The sequence below is a fragment of the Andrographis paniculata genome, unplaced genomic scaffold (genome assembly GCF_009805555.1).
Source record: "Andrographis paniculata isolate CXL003 unplaced genomic scaffold, ASM980555v1 Contig65END, whole genome shotgun sequence".
NCBI classification, from domain to species: domain Eukaryota; kingdom Viridiplantae; phylum Streptophyta; class Magnoliopsida; order Lamiales; family Acanthaceae; genus Andrographis; species Andrographis paniculata.
Window position 1 is genome coordinate 615,902 of NW_026137601.1, and position 20,238 is coordinate 636,139.

The window sequence follows — 20,238 nt, forward strand, 5'->3', positions numbered from 1 at the left end:
TTAAGGACAATAGAGTGAAGATGTTAAGGACAATAGAATTGTATATTTATATTTTAAATTCATGACAAAAGCCATGTGCTCCTGTATCACAAAGGGTCCACAATAAAGTATCAGTCCTTGGATTTCGAGAAATACCAATGATATGTGTGTATATATAGGCAACCATATCCAGCAATGTACAGTGTTAACTGCTAAAGCGAGTTCTACGGTGATCAAGGAAGCACAAAGCTAAGAGACCAACACCTTTAGCTCCAACCTAAAAAGAAAACACAAGCCATGGCCATCCGTATGCAATCCTTGTTTTCGAATGCCAAACAGTTTTACAAGATTCAATCCCTTCTCAGTAGAAATCAATCCGATGTGCCCAAGGGCCATGTGGTGATTTATGTTGGAGAAATTCAAATGAAGAGGTATGTGGTTCCCATATCATACCTGAATCATCCTTCATTTCAAGATTTGTTGCAAAGAGCAGAGGAAGAATTTGGCTTCAACCATCCCATGGGTGGTCTCACAATTCCGTGTTGTGAGAATGCCTTCATTGAACTCACGTCAAGGATGCAAATATCTTGATGCAAAACGCCAATGGGAACAGCAGAGCTCACCAGTTCTGACTAAATTTTTTTTTCTGACTGTGCTTGGACAGGGACACTCTAGTGTGTAAAATCTTGTAGACAAGCCTGTAATGATGTAAAAGAAGAGGAGAATAATACTACACAATGTTTACCTTTTTAACCAAGTATTGCAATACTAATTCTAGATATCTACTCAGAAGGTGTGTAAGCACCCAAATTATTAGATAGCATTCTTGGTACTCCACAAAAATGCTTTCCTCTCACAATCAAGGGACGAAATCTTTGAATTCGACTTCAAACAGAATTGGATACATCTCCCAGAACGTAATCAGACAACACTTTACAGTGTAAAACTTGTTTCCAAACGTGTAAAATAGTGTAGATATTCTGTGCATACACAAATAAATAAGGAAATAGCCAAGCATCCTTCATTGGGAAAGTTAGACGTGAAGGCTCAAGTTTTGTGCAAAGGGCAACTGCGTCATTTAAATATTCAGAAAAATATTAGCAATTCAATTGATAAAAGAATCCACCTGCTACATAATATTCTATTTAAGCATTTGACTTAGCATTTCTTATAAGAAGAAATCCACAGTCAACATGAGCTATGCCCAATATAGAAGGCGTACGTTACTGACATATCAATTAACGCAGGTGTCATTTTCTTCTAAAATAATACAAATCCATCAAGTTATTAACTTAAACTCAACCAGCTCAAAGCTATCTCCAAAGCAGTGTATGACAGCAGCTACAATGGAAAACCAATGGTTTTCAACTGACATGTATTTAGCTCAATAGAATCTCTATTTTCTTTTATTGATACTTCTACTTGGAAGTTATCTTATTTTCTTGCCGTTGCCTTGAAACTACTGTCTTTCAATACAAAACCTTTTTCTTCAAGTCCAATGAAGCATGAAGAGCCACCTTATGGCTGGAGCATACATTGACAGCCATGTGAGGGGAAATTCCTGCAACCAATATATCTGAACCTTATTCCAAAGACAAATAGCCAGTTCGGATTTTACGTTGTTGATGGCTTATGCCTGAACCTAGATATCTCATGGATGAGCTGTGATCAATTCTTTTTACATTGAAACGAGAAGAAAACTTTGGCTGAAACCACTTCCTTATGATAACTCCATTTATCCGTATTTTCCCATACGATTCATTCCCTAGATAAGACAATCCAAGTCTCCTCAACAGCGCTGCAATTGCCTGGCTTATCCTGTTAAGAAAATGGAGCATTGTTGGTATACTTTTCAATTTATTTATAGTCCTAAAAACCAAGACTCCATAATCAATAAATAAAAAAAGGCTTGCAATATGTATAAAGATTCTACTACACTACGAAGGATGACAGTCAAATCATGAGCAGCAGAAAAACTTCCAAGGAAATAAAATTTTAATCAATTCTTCAGTTCAGAGCAATTGGTAGTGGTTCACTCCAGACCACCAAACATTATTTTGAATTTTGTTAACCAAATGGTAAAATTTCCTCTACTTCTATTATTAAATATCAAAGATATGAAATAAATAATACAAGGAGCATGCAACCACACGATCTCATCGACACAAACAACATTCATTTTAACTAACAACCCTCTAACCTGCTCGCAATATGAATTGTTTTATCTCCTGCTGATGTTTGGATGCGCATATTTTCTACTGGCAATAATATAGCTACATTAGGAACCCTTGCACCTGTCCAAGTTGATAAGATAATGTTATAGAAGAAACCAAGAGAAATAAATAAATAAATAAATAAATAAATCGTAAAAATTGTATCAGGGTGCTTCATTAATTTAAGCCCTTTTATCTTGGAAACAAAACACAAGATCCATACATGCATCGTCCAATTTCAAGGACATCCTATATAATGTCAGGTTGCATAGGATGTCAACGAACACGACTCAAAACATACCACATTATTCATAAATTATTTCCAAACTTACCAACAATTGAGAACAGTAAATAGTGGCAATTAGAAAGAAATGAATAATCCCCCAAGACAAGACACAAATCAGAAGTTAGAAGTAAGCAATGTCTAAGAAAGTACCAGCTGCCAAACGATGCTTGAGACCTTTGAGAACTGTCAGAAGGTATACCTGATTAATGTTTGCATTACTTTAGAGATATTGATGACTGAAGGAATAGTAGAGGGATAATACGAAAGTAATGCATATAAATGTTATGACATAGTGACATCTCATTTAATTAAAAAACAAAACTCTCAGTCATATGTAAGATTACAGCCGTGATAATCACAAATTGTGTCAACTATACAGTATATACTACTACAGGGAGAGCAGGAAAATCACTAGGATTTAACAAAATATTATATATTTAGGGTATAACATTTGTATATAACAACTTATAGAAAACTCACCTCAGCTGTATGAACTGAAAATTTTCTTATATCAACAACAATTGGGCTTTCTTTCCAAGAGACAAGGGGCAAAATTCCAAGAGAAGAAGCTTCCTGAATTTCAGAGCAGATCACCAATCCAGAAATGCGTGTTCCATGAAACAAAGTTCACAAATAGACATAATTCATGGAAGCTGTTTACATACCTCAACCAGTGAAAAGGCACGAGGATCATATTCTCCAAATCCCTCAATCAGAGAGTAGAGGTTTGCACCTTTTGATTTGTTAGCATTAAGTCCAAGATTCTCAATGAGTCTATCTCTTACAGACAAATCATGAGGGAGCTTTAAGCATCCCAAAACCTGTGAGAGTTCATCCATGGTAGGCTGCACACCTGCTATGATTGTTTCTCTGTAAACCATCAAAGCCAAGGATGTCCTGCAGAAATATAGTAATCTATTGAATCATATATTCCATCTTATCATTTTTCTCAGTCCGTCAACAATAGGTTTGATGTCACCATCCTAACTCCTAAACTAATGTGTTGCATCCGCTTTTTTTTAATGAATCAAGTCTGTAAAGCATACTTTTCTGAACTACACAAATACATCACCACAGAAAAAAAAAATAAAATAAAATAAATAAATAAAGAAAGAGAGAGAGAGAGAGAAATAACTGCATTGTATGTATAAGTAAAAACAATGTAATGAATTCATACCATTTACTATTGAGCTGAGCTCGGCCAAGGGAAAAGGATAAGACAGGTTCACCAACCATACAAGCCATTTGGAATCTCCTTAGGCACATAGCTTGAGGATAACAAACATGATCAGTAACTCAATGAAGTCAACAATGAATACAGTTCAGAGATAATGGGACAAGACATTAATTGAAAAACTAAAAAATAATAATAAAAATAATAAAATGAATGTATAATCCAATGTCAGCATTTCTTATGTTTATATTCTGTTAGTAATAAGCTGAGCTTGTAGCCAATGGTATAAATGGTTGTGTGGATGCCGTGAATGAAACATAAAAAGGACAACAAAATCCAATTGTACCTTCCTATGTCATTAAAATGAATAGAAGGAAAATCCATTATATGCCATAAACAATAGACTACCACATCACCAATTCATTAATTAGCCATCCATGCAGGGGTAAGAATCAAGATATAACAAATATATTATAATTTCTGAATCACTATATGAATAGATAATGATGATTTTTCATGAAATGACAATCAGTTAATAAGAAAACAGAACAATCTTCAGTCTCACCTACAAGGCACCGGCACATTACAAGGTTTGGAGTAACGCCATCTTTTTTAGCTAGAGAAACAAGTTTGAGACCTGCCTCTAGATCATCATTTCTGGGAAGAATGTCATATACCAAGTCACACCATCTAGCCTTAAAACCAAAGATAAATCCGATATTTGTATAACAAAGGAAATTACTTTTCACTTGCCGCTAAAAGGATGGAATAAGTTATGGTATTTGGGCATAATCCAATGTCCCTCATCTCAAATAACATATCAGTTGCCTTTTGAAGTTTATCCGCATTGCCTACAAGAAAATACAAATATATGCTATTTCTTACACCATCAATATAACATAAAAAATTTAGAAAAACATGATGCATATATTACACATATGAAAGGTTTAATATTGTTATGGTGATCTAACAATATATGGTTATGAATTTTTCTAATTATAATAGTTTTCTGCAGTATTATCTTAACTTCTCCTCCCCAATAGCATTAGCTAAGTTGTTTATTATGAATGATGACAAGTAAATATCATTGTTGTAACACTTTTCAGGGGGAAAGATGTCAGGATTGTGTTTGTCCCATTCCCATTTTGCCACTATGCAATCTACATGAAAATAATTTTTTCTGCTAAAATGCATCACATCTAAAGCCTATTTTTCTTTCAGAACATCATTTCCAAGACATATTTTCCATTAAAAAATTTTCAATCCAAAACAATCCAAACACACCCGTATGTTTCAGTGTCATCTTTACTATTATGAATTTTTCAAAAACTGCATATAAACCTATGAACCTATCCATGTATCAGTTATTTGTCAATAAGCTGGGTGAAAAACTTACACAAAGCAGTTATCAAGGCATTCATCAATGAAACTGTTGGCTTTAGATTCAAACCCTTAACGTTGCCATACAGCTCCAATGCCTTCTGCCAATCTCCAGCCTAAAGATATTGAAAATAAAAGTTCCAATAATCTAATTTCATGAGAGAAACTTAAGGACAACCTTCACGACAATACATAATTATAACAAGATTGGTGATCATTGGCATAATGGAATGAATTTATCTACAACTAAAAAAATTAAATCAAAGAAGAGGGGGTGGGGAGAAAGAAAAAGAGAGAAGGAGATGTCTTAAACCATCCAAAAGAAGGTGCAATGATAGTATAAAAGTCCTAATTTAACAAATCAAAATACAGGTAGCTAGTCGTTTATATGTTAAAATAATGAAAATTGAAACAATATAGCAGGCAAAACGTGAATGTTTGAATATTCATTCTTAATAATATTAATTAAAAAACAAAACATCAAGAAATAAAGGAATTATATAGAGAATGCAGAAAGTATATGACTAGCACATACATTGCTACAGGCTCCCATCAATGAGCTATATGATATGATTCCAACATGCATCCCTCTAGCCCTAGCTTCTTGTAGAATTTCAAATGCAGCTTCCACTTTTCCAGCATGCCCTGCCACATCTATCAAGGCGCTGATAAACATCTGGATCATGGGAAATATAACATGATATTAGATTTAAATGTCACCAAAACAATTGTAGAGTTCACTATCACCATCACCTTTAAAAAATTACTTATTCTAACTTGTACCATATATCAATATACAAGAATATCAAAGAGCTATAAGATATTTACTCAGAGAAAAAGGATAGTTATGACAACAGTTTGAAGGAACTAATCCATTGAACCTAAAACAACATTGAAAAAACCAGGTTAACACATAAGCTTAATCATTGAGGGACAAAAAATATACACAAGTCCAAACACCACTCAAAGTTGATTCTGAAAGACTCCAACAATACTCAACATCTTGCCAAAAACAACCATCTTTGAACATAGAAGTTTTACACAGGATTTTAAAGATAATTCTTTGCATCAAATATTCTCAGTAGGAATTCAATCAATCACTCTCAAATTATAAAAAAGAGTATTAATCTCAGTCAAGTAAATTTTATGGATTATGTATGACTCGTATATAGTTAAGGAATGTAAATTAATAAACTACTTATATAGGGTGACTTTGATTATACGCAAGCACACAGAGTCATAGACACAAACATAAACGCACACAATTACATTTAATGTATACAAGTTACCTCCTCTCTGAATTTTCTTGATTACATACCATTGGGGTTTTGAAGACAAATAAATTCAAAGGAAACCAACAACCAAACTTGTTTAGCATCATAACAATCACAATAATCATATAACTATGCATAAAGTTCAATTTCAAGACATCTAACAGAAGGTAGCTTATAACAAGTAAACCAACAAAATTTAAACAAAGTACCTCATCAGGTGCTGTCTCTTTTAGTAGCATGTCATTATAAACACAGCAAGCAAACTCCCAATCTCCTTGTTGACTGCAGCTGTTCACAGCAATAGTATAAAGCTCTGCATTTCCTCGGATGTCATACTCATGAATCATACTATAGACCTCCTTTGCTCGATCAACCTGACAGTTTTATATTCCCATTTAAATAACAATAGCTTAAATTGAGTATGAGAGTTGAGAATAAATGCATAATTTTCAAAAATCTACATAAACTAACTTGACCAGCTTTAGCACAAGCTTTCATTAGAGCACCGATAGTGACATGATCAGGATCTATTGGCTTTGTTTCTGCCCTCATTTCAGCTAGCACATCAAAGGCACGGTCCACTGCTCCTGATTGGCCACATGCAGTGATAAGTGCATTGAAAACTACTCTGTCTGGTTCTACATTCTACAATGTGAAATACTTGAAGGTTAATGTGAAGTAGTTTTGAAAAGTGAAATGAAATGGATTGCAAGTTTAAATGACACAGAGATACAACAATCAGATCCATCATGCAGTATAACCTTTGATCTGAGTATTCCGTAGGCACCAAAGGCCTTGGCAACTTGCCCAGCTCTTGCACAACCATCAATGAGTGCACCATATGTGTGAACATTTGGCTCAATTCCAGCATTAACCATTTCATGAAAAACCTAATGCAGAACCAATTAGGAGACAAGAACATAAAACTGCAGATTTACATGCAATGCAACCATGGACCATTTTTAAGGAGAAATTATGAAGAACATTAGCTGATAGAAAAACTACCCCAAAAGCTTGCACAATAGACTGTTGTTTTACCACATTATTCATCTCATGCTAGTGAGGACCAAGAATGCATGATTTACATGGAAATTGATTGCAGCAAATATTCCAAATGTGCAGCTAAAGAAAACTAAATGCCTTAAACTCTCACTGCTTGTCAAATATAACAAAAGGCCCTTTGCATAAAAGTTATTTCGACCAATCAAAGCAAACTAACACCAGTTACTAACAATCAAAGTGCTATATTACTTTTGACATGTTTTTATCCCCATATGATTGACCGCAATGATAGAACAATGAGGCTTGGGCTACAGAATGCAATAATAGATTGTATCTAAGGAAACAGATTCATAAAAATCTAAATTTCAAAAAAAGGTCCAAAAGTTTTACCCACATTCCACCACCAACATAAGCACCCGAAACGAGGTATAAATGCCCATCTGAAATTTATGGCTTCCATACCTTAAACATTGTATCTACTTTTCCACTTTTAGCACAAGTGGAAACCAGAGTGGTGTAAAGTTTGCAGTCAGCAATTAGTCCAGCCTCTCGAACAAGTTGCAGAACTTGAAAAGCACCTAAATAGAAGATAGCAGGGTGACTAAATCTAACATATTTTCTGGCTTATACACCTGTTTAATTTTACAAAGAAGACAATTGGTTTACAATTTAAGGAGAGGAGAGAAGGAAAGATAAAGAGAGAAAGATACATAGACTACCTTCCAGATCTTGGGAGCTAGCACAAACAGACATAAGCATATTGAATGTGCTCAGGGTTGGATTGTGGATAAACCTTGTAAAGCGAAATGCCTCCTTAACAGCCCTCTGCCTTTTACAGACTTCAAAGAATCTCACATGATAAACCTGAAGCAATGACATTCAACAAATATTAATCCTCTGAATATATGTTTGAATGATTGTGAAGGAGAAGAATCAAACCAACCTTATCCATATCCAACAAACCATTTTCTTCCAAATCTTCAAGCAACTGTATGCAATCATTTAACCTAAAAAACAAGAATTTATAAGCAAGAAAGTGTGAAAAATAATATTAATGATAAAATAACATAATCAAAAAGGAAAAATCATTGTATATACAAGAGAAGGTACTATCATTGGCTTGGATAAGCAACAACTAGCAATAGCTCATAATAATTTTATTTGGTATAATTACAACAGGTACAACTGTGATTAATATCAGTTGCATCGATACAAGTAATTCATATAAGATATTATGACTTGTTCAATACTTTTGTGTAGATTTTGAGGTCAGGTTGAAATTTGTACATTTTAACATAGAAGAATTCCATCATAGAATTACCTGCCTTCCCTCAGAAGTTGATTGTAAACACGCAATTGCCATAAAGGATCATGCTTGTCATTTTTACGCTCCCCCTTGGGATTAGAAGATGCAGACAAGTTTTTACCCTTTTTTCTCAACTCTTTCCTATTTATTGATTCCTTCTGTTGGCAGAGAAAGCTTTGACTGCTATATCCAAAAGGTCTTCCCTCTTCAAATTTCTCCAGAAAAATCTTTTCTATCAATTAAGCGAACGGATAAATTATAATATATAGATTCCTCTCAAAGAATAAAGAAAACATGAAAAAGCCTTTATCATTACCTAAAGGTAAGATAACATTGCAAGGAGCGTGATTTGATCGTTCCATCAGAGAATCTTTTATAAATGGAGAATAGCCATTATTATTTTGAAGGATCGTAAAAGATGACAAGGCGTCAAGATTATCCAAGTTCTCCATTGAGGCCTCATTAATTGTGTACAGCTCTTTGCATGTAGAATCCGCAAAAATAAGGTTGGAGTAGTTTATATCAGCCTCTTCAAGAAGTTCTAATCTACTAAATTTATCTGGATCTCCATGTATATGATTTACAGCAGAAGCAGCATCTAAATCTGCCTGCACCACCAGGAATGGAAAACCATTAGTAACTAATTGATGGGGCATTCACGTGCACTTCCACCACTTCAACAAATTCTTCAACAAAGGTAAACATCACGCCAAATTACAAAGACAATATATGATACCTCTGAAACATCAGATGACCTTGAGGTTGAACTATAAGTGGCACTTGAAGCAAATATTCTAGACTGGAACTGGGATATTTCTTCAGTGAGAGTTTCTGAGGAAACCTTATCACTCCTAATTTTGCTCTCACCGAAAATATCCTTGTTCACTTGAGTATCTTCTTTAGTGTCTTCCAAAGAATCTTCCCTTCTTCCAATAGAATCATTATTCCTTAAATCCATGTAATGTTGGTCTGAAAGAATCCAGCTCATCATACTTCTTATCTGTTCTGATAATGCAAAACTTATGCTTCCTGACATCTATAAATTGGAAATAGACAGTGAGTTGATGTTATGAACCAGTTGAACATGAGATAGACAGAGAACTGAGCTCCTGATGTTCACTAATAGAACAATCTTACAGGCACATATTACTGTCTGAAAGAGAACATTAATGCGTAGTAATCAGCGACAAGGAAAAGTTCATCTGGCTAATATATCAGATGACCATCAAGATACTTTCTTGAATACTTATAAATAGTCTTACACTGAGTTTTTCCAATAGAATCTTACATTTTTCGAAATATTCAAGATTACCTGAATGGCATTTAGATACTTCCTTGAATAAGTGAAATAGACCACAGTGGCAGCAGAAACGGCAGCCGTTACAAAAAGAATCTGCTGCGAGTCCAGCGAAGCTCTGAAGAGAAACTTGAAGCAATGCGACCTGGATTTCTGCCACGGTTTCTTCCATCTCTTGCGCGGTAGCCGGAGACTGTGGCCGCACCCGAGGAATTCACTGCGTAAGAGTCCACCGGGACGTGCATAGAGCGCAGAACACGCCGGAACGTGAGCTAACGACGAGATCGCTCGAGGTCGCAGAGAGAAACTCGATTCCATGTTGAATTGTGGGTTGAAATGCTGTGGATAAACAGCCAGTATGGAGTGGAGGTTATCAATGGTGGAAAGTACGATGACGCTGACGTAAGCAGAATTATCTCCAGTTCTCTATCCTCCAATTCTTCAAATTCGTATACCATTTATTATAAGTCGTTGGAATTCGTTCCTTTGCTTCAATTCAGCTTTTTTTATAAGTCAGCCGTCATTGTTACATTCTTTTTGTACTGTATATATATTAGACCATGAAATTAAGGCCAAATTGGGTATTGGATATCCAACATAAAATACCATTCGATCCCACTCGAACCTAGTTGATACCCGGAATATTTTCCCTTTATTATTTTCTTTGCTCAAAAAATAATTTTTTTACTATTTTATAGTATTATTAGTATCCAATATATTAAGTTTCTATTACATTAGAGTAGGACATAATTCAATTTATTTTGAAGAATAATTGTCATAAATATTTTAATAAAAATACAATCTAGATTATATTGAAAATTCAATAATGTATCACTCAATTCATACTATTATTACTAGGTTTATTATACTAGTTTGTCCATTAACTAGATATCTATATATTTTTTATCCACTATCACCAATCAATGCCCAATATCACTCAAATCAGGCTCTTGAGTTCACATAAATTTGTTTTTGAATTTTTTCTAAAAGGTTTCGTCTTAGTGGAACTTATATGGCACTTATAAGGTATTAGATCTTCTTCTAATCTTTCAATCTGAGACTTTTGGTTTGCACCTCAATATATAATAATAGTAATAAAGTAAAAATGACTAAAATAAATATATTAATATTGTATTATAAAAAATAATGTTATTTGTTTAATAAATTGTAAATTGTAGTTGTAATATTAAAGTACACTTGCTAAAAAAATGAAATCTATACCTTATTACGAGACAGAGTAAGTATATTCTTACTACGTGAAATAGTATTACTGTATACCTTTTTAATCTGGTAAAAATAATATTTTCTTATTTCCCAATTAAAATTTTTATTTGTCATTTTAGTCTATCAAAATCAAAAATTTTCATTACTTTTCAAGAATAAAATGAATATTACATTACTTTATTACACTACATATCTATATAATATAAACTTATTTTCATCCGTGTGTAAAAGTCAAATGAAAAAATTTACAACTAGACTCAGCTAGTAAATAAATATTACTCTCTCGGACTGTAAAATTTATAAACACAATTCATTTATAAGTAAATAACTTCTTATCCCTTCATAATTTTATTAATTTTACTTTAACATATAAAATTAATTTTTCATTATTTTTTTTATTTATCTTATTTTACTTTTTATAAATCTCAATTTAACATTAAAATATTATATAATTAGCTTTTAGTCTTTATGTGCAATCAAATTTACACAATTTTATCGGACCAAACAAGTATATATATATATAGTAAGAATTTATGATCTATCACATTAAATTGATATTATTATTTTTAACTACTTAAATTATATTTTACTAATATTAAAATTTTAAAAAATAAAAAATTAATTATTATATAGATTTTCAAAATAAACTCGTAAATTTATAAAAATTTTTATTGTAGACTAATAGATCAATTCAGATCTTAGTTTTTAAAAATAAAATTGACCTATTTTCATCTTTACTCCCAACCGCCAGGCTCCACTCACATACAATGTATATATACACTGTATGTATATGTATATGTCCCCTCCCAATCAAACCATCCTAACCTAAGTCCAACCGATGCAATGTAATGCCAATCTTCCTTATTCATTTCTACTTGTTTCTGGTCATCTTGCACTCATCTTCATCTCCATTTAAGTACGTGAATTTGACCAATCCCGATCTGTTTTTTATTTTCTTTCTATTTATTTATTTACGATTAACGGTCCAATATGGCTTGGCTTGGTTTAAATAGAAGTTTTTGAAAAATTTTAAATTTTTTTTTAAAAAATAAAAAATTAATATTTAATATAATATTTTATAAAATATATATATATATTTGATATGATATTTTTTTAAAAAAATAAATAGTAACAAAATGAACGAAAATAAAGTAAACAAAATCTTCTGTCTTCTCTTAATAAAAATGACTTGATTGGGTGAGAGAGAAAACTTTTAATAGCGAAGGCCGACCTTCACCTACTCCATCTATCTATTTATCTATATTATACTCCTATTTATCTATTTATCTTTCTATCATAAGAGAGAGAGAGAGAGAGAGAGAGGGGGAGAGTGTATATGTCGTCAGTCAATCATTCCGACGATGTAATGTGATTGGGTGAAGGCAAGCCGGAATTGCCACTGCATTACGCAATCGCGACACGTGTCGAGTAATGATTGGGAGACAGTATCATTAAAAAGGTCCGCACCTCGTACCGCCCCACTTGTCTCAGCCACACCTTTATTCCTGCCTTTTTGCAATTGGACTTGGGACATCACCGCCAATCGCCGCCCGACACGTCACCAGCCTCGATCTCGTACACACACTGCCGTTGTCGTCAATGGCGTCTCTCTCCCTCCTCTCTCTATATAGTACAACACTCGACCCAATGGTGTCTGATCTGTCTGCCTCAGCTCCTCTATCTATACTGCTTGCGCAATGAAGGACAGAACCGGCGCCGGCGCCGGCGGTGGGTCTAGCCATGGCGTGATGGATGGGTCAGATATAATGGAGTTAGTCGAGAATGAGAAAGTCTTCACCAACTTCGTGGATCATAAGTTTCAGGAACTGGACACCGACTGCGACGGCAAGCTTTCCGTCCAAGACCTGCACCCTGCCGTCAAAGACATCGGCGCCGCCCTCGGCTTGCCGGCGCAGCCTCAATCCGACCATATCTATTCCGAGGTCATCGATGTCGTTTCTTCCTCGTTCTCGTTTCTAAATTAACCTAATTAACTGAATTAGTTCCGACAGGTTCTCAGCGAATTTAGACACGGGAAGCAAGAGGAAATAAGCAAGACGGAGTTTAAGGAGGTGCTGTCGGATTTCCTCATCGGCATGGCCGCCGGTCTGAAACGCGATCCTGTTGTGATTCTCCGAATCGACGGTGAGGATCTGCTCGAGTTCGTCACAGGCCCCAAATTCGAAAAGGAAATTATTCCCATGTATTCGGACATCATTAACGAATCCCCTCAAGGATCGTTAAAAGAGCATCTCGTCAAGGCTTTTGAGAAACTCACAGTCGACCATGGAATGCCTCCTGCTACTGATCCTTGGGTAATAATTAATTAATTAATTGATTAATACCAGCATCATTAATTAATTTCTGAAACTAACCTTTTCGTAGGTGATGGCGAACATTCTGGAACCTGCACTGGAAACCGCCGGGGTTTGTCATGATTCGCAACCTTCACTGGAAAAATTTCTGTCCGAGTTTAGGACAAGTGCAGAGAATGTCGTGCAGCTTCTCAAGGAACAACCGGCGATCGTTGCGCACAGTCGGAATATTTTCGACGGGAGCGGCGTGAGGAGATTACTCGCCAATGAATTCGAGCTCAACAAGGTAAGCTACGTTCTTTCATTCTTGCAAACTCTTTTCTTCACAAAATTTAGGTATCTGTGCGTACGCTGTCTCCATTCTTACAGTCACTGGATTATGCTGCAAAAATTGTCCCCCGAGATCTCAATGGGATGATATCAATGGAATATTTGCGCACCGCGCTTGATTCCTTGGCCGCCGCCGGGTTTCCCTCCGTCGGCGCTGCTGATAAGGTATATATTTTAATATATATGACATGGTGATTAAATCAAACAAATTTCAAGCTACAAAAGATGTTCCAAATATTTTAGTATTACAAGGGTTGCGGTGAAAAAGACTAAAATAGTAATATAAAAGTAACGATATTTGTGTAATATAGTGTAAGTTTGAATGATATTTATTATGTTAGGAACAGTACAATTACCGAATTAGAAAATAGTAGTTGTTTTGGGACGGATAACAATAAAAAAATAACAATCTTTTAAATTTAATAGATTTATATTTAGATTTGATTTTATGATGCATTATGTTACATGGATGAGTGGCATATATATATATAATTACTTATTTTAATAATTAACAATACAATTTTATTATTTTTTCTCCAGATGGATCGAATTATGGGCGATGCTCTGAAAATGTGCGATGCTGGAAATGAGAAACGAGTGTCAGAATTAGAGTTCAAGAAGATTTTGACACAAATCCTGGGAAGCATAGTGCTGCAATTGGAAGGCAGCCCTGTTTCCGTGTCCGTCAATTCCGTCGTGCACGAGCAGCTCTCGCCGGCGTCCACGCTCCTACAGCAACAATCTTCACCGTAGCTATTGATATATATTAACGAATGTAGTAGGAGTATTAATTATATTTGTTGATTAATTAAGGCATGTGTAATCTTTCTCTAGATATTTGATGCAAAAATTAAAATTAAAATGCAAATGCTTAGTGAATTTATTGCGTTACATAGGAGTACTGAAAATGGGAAAAAAAACAAACACACCCTTGCAAATTGGGCACGGTGCATTTAATTTTAATGACTTCTAAATATAGCCTTGGCAACGTTGCAGATGTCATGATCATAGCCGTTGAACTTGTGGTGCTCTTTTGGGATGATTTTTGTGTACAAATAAAACCCTACAGAAGCTATGGCCGGTCCGGCCCAAAACACCCAGTGTCCATTCCAAAGGCGGCCGCCTCGAACGACCGCCGGTCCGAAGCAACGGGCCGGGTTCATCCCCGCGCCGCCATATCCTTTGGCGGTGGTGACGGAAGTGGAGACGAACACCAAAAGCCCTAGCACAATCCCAATTATGGAGAAAACCACCACGCGGCCAAGCGCCTTCGCCTGGCGATGATCGTACGCGATCCAAATCGAGGCAAATAGGAAGATGAAGCTGCAGAAGACCTCCAGCCAGAAGGCCTCCGCCGTCCCGAGCCCGACGGCGACGCCGCTGCTCCTCGGACCTGCAGGCGCGATTACGGTGACGGTGCAGCCTCCGAGCGAGAATTTCCTCTCGATCGCGTCGCTAACCACGGCCTTCAAGGCTAGGGCACCTAATACAGCGCCGAGACATTGGGCGATCGTGTAAATTAGGGCTCGGGTGATGGAGATGAGGCCAACCAGCGCGGCGGAGAAGGATACTATTGGATTAATGTGGCCGCCGGAGATCGGATGGACGGCTAGGAGAAGAATCGTGATCATAACTGCTGCGAGCACTGATATTATCAGATTCGCCATTTTGACGTCGGATTCGTCCGTGGAGATCACTACTGCATCTAGCATGAACACCAGCACCGCCGTCCCTAGCAGCTCCCCCACCGACGCCCGCCACACCTATTATACATACATTACATTATACAAAAAATATATATACACTCCATTGGAGAGTGCTTGCTTAGTGCTTACTTCTGAGGTGTAAAACTCGTCGAAGCCGAGAAGATGAGCCAACTTGTAGGAGAACTGCAGTCTCTTATCCATATCAGGTGACTCCAAAATCCTTGGCCTGTTTTGCAGCCATTACAACAATTACAAAAACACAGACTCAGCAGAAATGGAGGAAAGAAGGCAACCAACAAATGCATTAGAGAGTTGAAACATGCACCCTGGAATGGAGCTGGACACAGGCTGAATCTTGCGCACATTGGTTTCACGTTCCTCGTCATCGTCCACAACGGTACAACGGTGCCCATTACTATTACCTGCAGCCATTTTTCTCCTTCCTTTTTCTGCTTATTGCCTTTTTCTTTTACACAGTCACATACTATAATATATATATATACACACAAAACAAACACAAGTATGCACTGAGTTGGGTCGAGTTAATTAAAGTCATCAACTGGGAGCATGATGATTCAGTTGGAAGGTTGTTAATGGCTAAAAGCTAAGATGAGGTAAAGAATTAAAATAAAGAGAGGGCCTTATTAATTTGCAATGCATTTATTTATGATAAATAATGACCTCTTTTTTAGTTTGTACGATTCATCTACATTTGGCAACGCAGGATTAATTAAGCAGGAACAAGTAGTACTTATCGGATCCTCTGTCAACGTAATCCTGTTTCGTGTCCTATACACACATTTTTTGTATATATATATACACGCATGTGTATATATATAAAATATTACTTTATACAAATACACAATGTATCTAGAGATAAAGGGATAGGGTTTATTTTTGGGACAGGTGATCTCATGGGAGTACTTAGTCCATCTCCAATCCGACAACTCTATTTATCCAATTTTAACTTTAAATATGCGCGTACATTAATTTTACTTTAACTATAACTCTATTTTTCATTATTATTTGTCAAATATTCAATTTTTTCTATTAATTTAGACAATTTTTTATTTTTATAATCTAAAATAATTTTTTTAAAAATTTAAAAAAATAAAAAATAAATTTTAAAATTAAAATTAAAAATTTTAAAATTAAAAAAAAAATAGAGCAACACCAAAAATGATGTTGTACTGTAGCAATCCCGAAAAGTGACGCAAAATTTGTTGGACACAGTCGACCTCAAATAACCCAACCCAGTGCCGTGCCATTAATGGCGCTGGTTGAGATGTTCTTATAGTCTATGGATGCACCATAATGATGTATTACTTTTGAAATTATAATAAAAGATTAAATAAAAAAAAAAAATAGTGGGCTTTTTCGCTAATTGGGCCTATTAGATTATTTGGGTCGGATAATAGTGGGCTTTAGATTTGGACGAGCCCGAGACCGAGCCCGAGCCCAAATATTTTATTTTATTACTATAGTAGTTTGATATCATCGCCCGTGTCAGCGTACAGCAAGCACGACGGCAGCCGTTTTCTCGACGGAGTATTAAATTATTTTGGAAAAAGCATGCGATTTGACGCATTGCAACTGTTCGAGGAAATGATCGTAAGGAACAACGCTTGCGATAGATACCGAGCTCGGTATGGATTGCTAGAACGATTTCTCCCACCCTTGGTGCACATTGATTTTATGATCGTGGCATTTTGGCTTGCGATGTTCATTTTGTGTTTTAGGTATAATACTTAATGAAAATGATGTATTACAAAGTCAATGATTAAAATTGGAATATAATTTTGTATTCGTGGAGTTGAAGTTGGGCAATGACGAATGGATATGCAGTTTAAAATTGTAGTCATCTTTTTATGGTTATAACTTATTATTGCAGTCATGATCTTGTGATTTTGATGTATTGATTGATTCTCTCTGTTTCTGTTGTACAGTCAATATTTTCTTATCTAATTTGTTTAGTGAGGATGTACAGATATAAAAGAAAATAGCACATAGCATGTCAAGAAAATCACTATATACAACGTGGATTTGGAAGTTTGTTGTAATACATTGAATAAATATATTAAGCTTCCTACTTTTAGGTGCGTACAATATTAAGTTGCTAGCTGAGTGGAGCTTTGGAACTTTGGTTTTGGATCCCTGTATCCTGGGAAGTTAGTACAAGAAGCTTAAGCCGTATATGCAATTGATCCCTGCATCTTGAGTCAAAAATCAATGCTGGAATAGGACTTTAGTGTTGTTTCCGTGAAATCCGACATAGCCCACACAGCCAGCTAATTAAATGTATTTTGTTTACTTAGTCTTAGTGTATCATCGGAAGATCCAGCATCTGGGATTGTATTATGCCTTATCCTATGTTTTTTGTCTGTTTTCATGCTGTAGTTATTTCCAATGAGTTATTTTTGTTCCTAACTGGGGATAATCTGTTTGGTTGGATCATTCTGTGCCATCACTTACCTTGATGAAAAACCCCCCATTCATATGTTCAGCTACAACAGCTTCTGTCCAAGTCTCAGTATTTGCTATGGAAAAAATGGTTTCAGTTCCTTCTTTGCAGCAGTATTTGTTGATTTTACTGTTGTTAACTTTGGCATCCAAACTTTCAGGCATTACCTTCTTTCTTCTGCTTACATCTTTTGGTTTCTGTATGAAAACCCTTTCTTCTTAACTCCTTTTTCTTACTTATCTACTCTTATACATGAGCTTTTCTTGGTGCAGATTGCTATGATCCTTTGGATCCTAATGGAAATGTTACAATCACTTTTGACATACTCAAATATACACTTGATGGCTACTTGGTTAGTGTTGCTAATGCCCCTCTCATTTCACCAAATTTGAGATTTTTAACGTGCTTTTCAGGTGATTGGTATACAATCTTGAGAAGTGTTGCAAGAAAGAGATCTGAAATTAACTGTTTTCTTATTATATTGAATTCTTGCCAACTACCCATCACAGTGTGACTGCTGTTGCAGGCGAGAGTGACCATCCAGAACTACTACCAGTATCGGCATGTAGACAAACCGGGTTGGAAACTAGGGTGGACATGGGCCAAAAATGAGATTATCTGGTCAATGTCAGGTGCTTTTGCCATCCAACAGGGAAATTGTTCGTCCTACAAATATCAGGCACCACATTGTTGCAAGCCGGATCCTGTGATAGTTGATCTTATGCCAGATGCAAATCCACAAAACAGATCTGATGGATGCTGCCATGGTGGCATCCTTTCTGCCTGGGCAATTGACCCTTCCATGTCTTACTCATCCTTTGAGGTTGTAGTCGGCAATATGGAGAAGAACAGCACCGGAGACAAACCTCTGAATCTTACCCTTATGGCACCCGGACCTGGTTACACTTGTGGCCAAGTACAGGATGTTAGTCCCACAGTGTCTTCTGTTATTGGGGGAAGAAGAGAAGAGCAAGTATTTAGTAAGTGTTCACTATCTGGAATATGTCATTTTCCTTTATCAAAACATTATTTCATCAAGAGTCTTGATTGGTAGTCCTGCTTACAACAATGGCATATCCAATGTTATTTAACATGAGAGTTTCTTCTCAATCCTGTCTAGCCTTACTAAGATTCATAATGTTTTTCTCAGAGACATGGAAATCAACATGCATGTACTCCAGCTATTTAGCCAGCAGGATTCCAATCTGTTGTGTTTCCCTGTCAACATTTTACAATCCAACCATCACTTCATGCCCTGATTGTAGCTGCGGATGTCGACCAGCTGACCAGCCCTCAGAGTCATGCGTCAGGTTTGCTGTTGCATAGAAGGGATACTGAAAGTATTTTACTATGGCTCGTATCATAACACCATCCAACATCATTTGCTTTTGTGTATTTATGTTCAACAGAGCAGGTGCAATTCCCTACACTTTGGCAAAAGCCGACCTAGTTCGATGCACCGATCATATGTGTCCTCTCCGGATCCATTGGCATGTCAAGAACAACTATCTCAGCCATTGGAGGGTGAAGCTCACAGTATCGAATTACCACTACAGAAGAAATTACACAGACTGGAATGTATTGGTCCAACACCCAGGCTTTGGCCAACCTTCTACTGCCTTCAGCTTCAACAGTACACTACTCCGAACAATTGGAGTTTCAGGTAATCATACTCAAATCTCAATGCAGCAATAATACACACACCCATCTCATAAAATTATTATCATGATGGAGTAGCTAATTGGGCTATAAACTAAAATACATTTCCGCAGAAGATGTAGCTCTATACTGGGGAAATACCTTCAACAACACAGAACTATTGGAGGCCGATCCCTATCAAATGGGGTCAGTGACCACAGAGATACTCTTGAAAAAAGACTTAAAATCATTCACTCTAAGCAATGGATGGGCTTTCCCAAGAACCATATATTTCAATGGTGAAAATTGTAGGATGCCTCCTCCAGACACCTTCCCAATGCTGCCGAGTAGCTGCCACAGGTCAATGCCACTCTCCTCCCACCTTCTACTCCTAATTGCACTCTTCTTTATCCACAGCTGCACAATGATTGTTAGGTTTTGATGTATGTGTGTGTATATATATGTATGTATCATCCACCTTTACCCTCCAATCTTTTTGTGCCCATCTTTAATGTCTCCTTAGATTTTTATAGTACTTTTTAACTCTATATTTGTCTACCACTCGAGTAACAAATCACAGGCAAAAATATCGATAAACTTAGCCATGGGGGGACTGAGAGACTGACTTCAGTTACAGATTAGGCATTTCCATC

The 20,238-nt window shown here is 36.1% G+C and overlaps 5 protein-coding genes across 6 annotated transcripts; 3 read left to right on the plus strand and 2 right to left on the minus strand.

The window, feature by feature from the left end:
• Positions 1 to 201: 201 nt before the first annotated feature.
• LOC127262255 (auxin-responsive protein SAUR21-like) lies at positions 202 to 749 on the plus strand. Its single transcript, XM_051290866.1, has one exon. The coding sequence runs from the start codon at positions 277 to 279 to the stop codon at positions 568 to 570; it is 294 nt and encodes a 97-aa protein (XP_051146823.1). The 5' UTR covers positions 202 to 276; the 3' UTR covers positions 571 to 749.
• A 315-nt stretch (positions 750 to 1,064) lies between these two features.
• Positions 1,065 to 10,320, minus strand: LOC127262250 (pentatricopeptide repeat-containing protein MRL1, chloroplastic). 2 transcript variants are annotated; one of them, XM_051290855.1, is made up of 20 exons: positions 9,927 to 10,316; positions 9,351 to 9,650; positions 8,931 to 9,222; positions 8,630 to 8,846; positions 8,252 to 8,315; positions 8,028 to 8,172; positions 7,771 to 7,886; positions 7,068 to 7,196; positions 6,778 to 6,951; positions 6,516 to 6,680; positions 5,568 to 5,708; positions 5,049 to 5,148; positions 4,395 to 4,503; positions 4,218 to 4,309; positions 3,656 to 3,746; positions 3,144 to 3,375; positions 2,959 to 3,051; positions 2,629 to 2,677; positions 2,180 to 2,273; positions 1,065 to 1,797 (listed from the first exon to the last, which is right to left on the minus strand). In XM_051290855.1, the coding sequence occupies exons 1-20, from the start codon at positions 10,227 to 10,229 to the stop codon at positions 1,563 to 1,565; spliced, it is 3,141 nt and encodes a 1,046-aa protein (XP_051146812.1). In that variant the 5' UTR covers positions 10,230 to 10,316; the 3' UTR covers positions 1,065 to 1,562. The 2 variants fall into 2 exon arrangements, 1 of the variants encoding a protein (XP_051146812.1); XR_007841094.1 differs by lacking the exon at positions 2,629 to 2,677 and having other exon boundaries at positions 1,651 to 1,797; positions 9,927 to 10,320.
• A 2,387-nt stretch (positions 10,321 to 12,707) lies between these two features.
• Positions 12,708 to 14,754, plus strand: LOC127262193 (uncharacterized). The gene is made up of 5 exons (XM_051290773.1): positions 12,708 to 13,078; positions 13,148 to 13,450; positions 13,521 to 13,736; positions 13,820 to 13,945; positions 14,321 to 14,754. The coding sequence occupies exons 1-5, from the start codon at positions 12,833 to 12,835 to the stop codon at positions 14,531 to 14,533; spliced, it is 1,104 nt and encodes a 367-aa protein (XP_051146730.1). The 5' UTR covers positions 12,708 to 12,832; the 3' UTR covers positions 14,534 to 14,754.
• LOC127262194 (aquaporin TIP3-2-like) lies at positions 14,740 to 16,090 on the minus strand. The gene is made up of 3 exons (XM_051290774.1): positions 15,812 to 16,090; positions 15,616 to 15,712; positions 14,740 to 15,543 (listed from the first exon to the last, which is right to left on the minus strand). Exons 1-3 carry the CDS (start codon positions 15,916 to 15,918, stop codon positions 14,740 to 14,742), a joined length of 1,008 nt encoding a protein of 335 aa, XP_051146731.1. The 5' UTR covers positions 15,919 to 16,090.
• Positions 16,054 to 20,083, plus strand: LOC127262345 (COBRA-like protein 1). The gene is made up of 7 exons (XM_051290995.1): positions 16,054 to 16,072; positions 17,103 to 17,132; positions 18,220 to 18,299; positions 18,474 to 18,927; positions 19,098 to 19,257; positions 19,357 to 19,610; positions 19,720 to 20,083. The coding sequence occupies exons 1-7, from the start codon at positions 16,054 to 16,056 to the stop codon at positions 20,025 to 20,027; spliced, it is 1,305 nt and encodes a 434-aa protein (XP_051146952.1). The 3' UTR covers positions 20,028 to 20,083.
• The last annotated feature ends 155 nt before the right edge of the window (positions 20,084 to 20,238 follow it).

What these genes read in the sequence shown, in the direction of transcription:
- LOC127262255 (XM_051290866.1), top strand. Translation starts at nt 277, where the DNA reads ATGGCCATCCGTATGCAATCCTTGTTTTCGAATGCCAAACAGTTTTAC.
- LOC127262250 (XM_051290855.1), bottom strand. Translation starts at nt 10,229, where the DNA reads ATGGAATCGAGTTTCTCTCTGCGACCTCGAGCGATCTCGTCGTTAGCT. An exon ending in GGTCATCTGATGTTTCAGAG is followed by an intron (nt 9,223 to 9,350) that starts GTATCATATATT and finishes CTGGTGGTGCAG; the next exon opens with GCAGATTTAGATGCTGCTTC. An exon ending in AAGTAGATACAATGTTTAAG is followed by an intron (nt 7,197 to 7,770) that starts GTATGGAAGCCA and finishes GTTCTGCATTAG; the next exon opens with GTTTTTCATGAAATGGTTAA.
- LOC127262193 (XM_051290773.1), top strand. Translation starts at nt 12,833, where the DNA reads ATGAAGGACAGAACCGGCGCCGGCGCCGGCGGTGGGTCTAGCCATGGC. An exon ending in ATGAATTCGAGCTCAACAAG is followed by an intron (nt 13,737 to 13,819) that starts GTAAGCTACGTT and finishes CCATTCTTACAG; the next exon opens with TCACTGGATTATGCTGCAAA. An exon ending in CCGTCGGCGCTGCTGATAAG is followed by an intron (nt 13,946 to 14,320) that starts GTATATATTTTA and finishes TTTTTTCTCCAG; the next exon opens with ATGGATCGAATTATGGGCGA.
- LOC127262194 (XM_051290774.1), bottom strand. Translation starts at nt 15,918, where the DNA reads ATGGCTGCAGGTAATAGTAATGGGCACCGTTGTACCGTTGTGGACGAT. An exon ending in GTGTCCAGCTCCATTCCAGG is followed by an intron (nt 15,713 to 15,811) that starts GTGCATGTTTCA and finishes GCTGCAAAACAG; the next exon opens with GCCAAGGATTTTGGAGTCAC. An exon ending in ACGAGTTTTACACCTCAGAA is followed by an intron (nt 15,544 to 15,615) that starts GTAAGCACTAAG and finishes TATGTATAATAG; the next exon opens with GTGTGGCGGGCGTCGGTGGG.
- LOC127262345 (XM_051290995.1), top strand. An exon ending in CCCTCAGAGTCATGCGTCAG is followed by an intron (nt 19,258 to 19,356) that starts GTTTGCTGTTGC and finishes TATGTTCAACAG; the next exon opens with AGCAGGTGCAATTCCCTACA. An exon ending in CCGAACAATTGGAGTTTCAG is followed by an intron (nt 19,611 to 19,719) that starts GTAATCATACTC and finishes ACATTTCCGCAG; the next exon opens with AAGATGTAGCTCTATACTGG.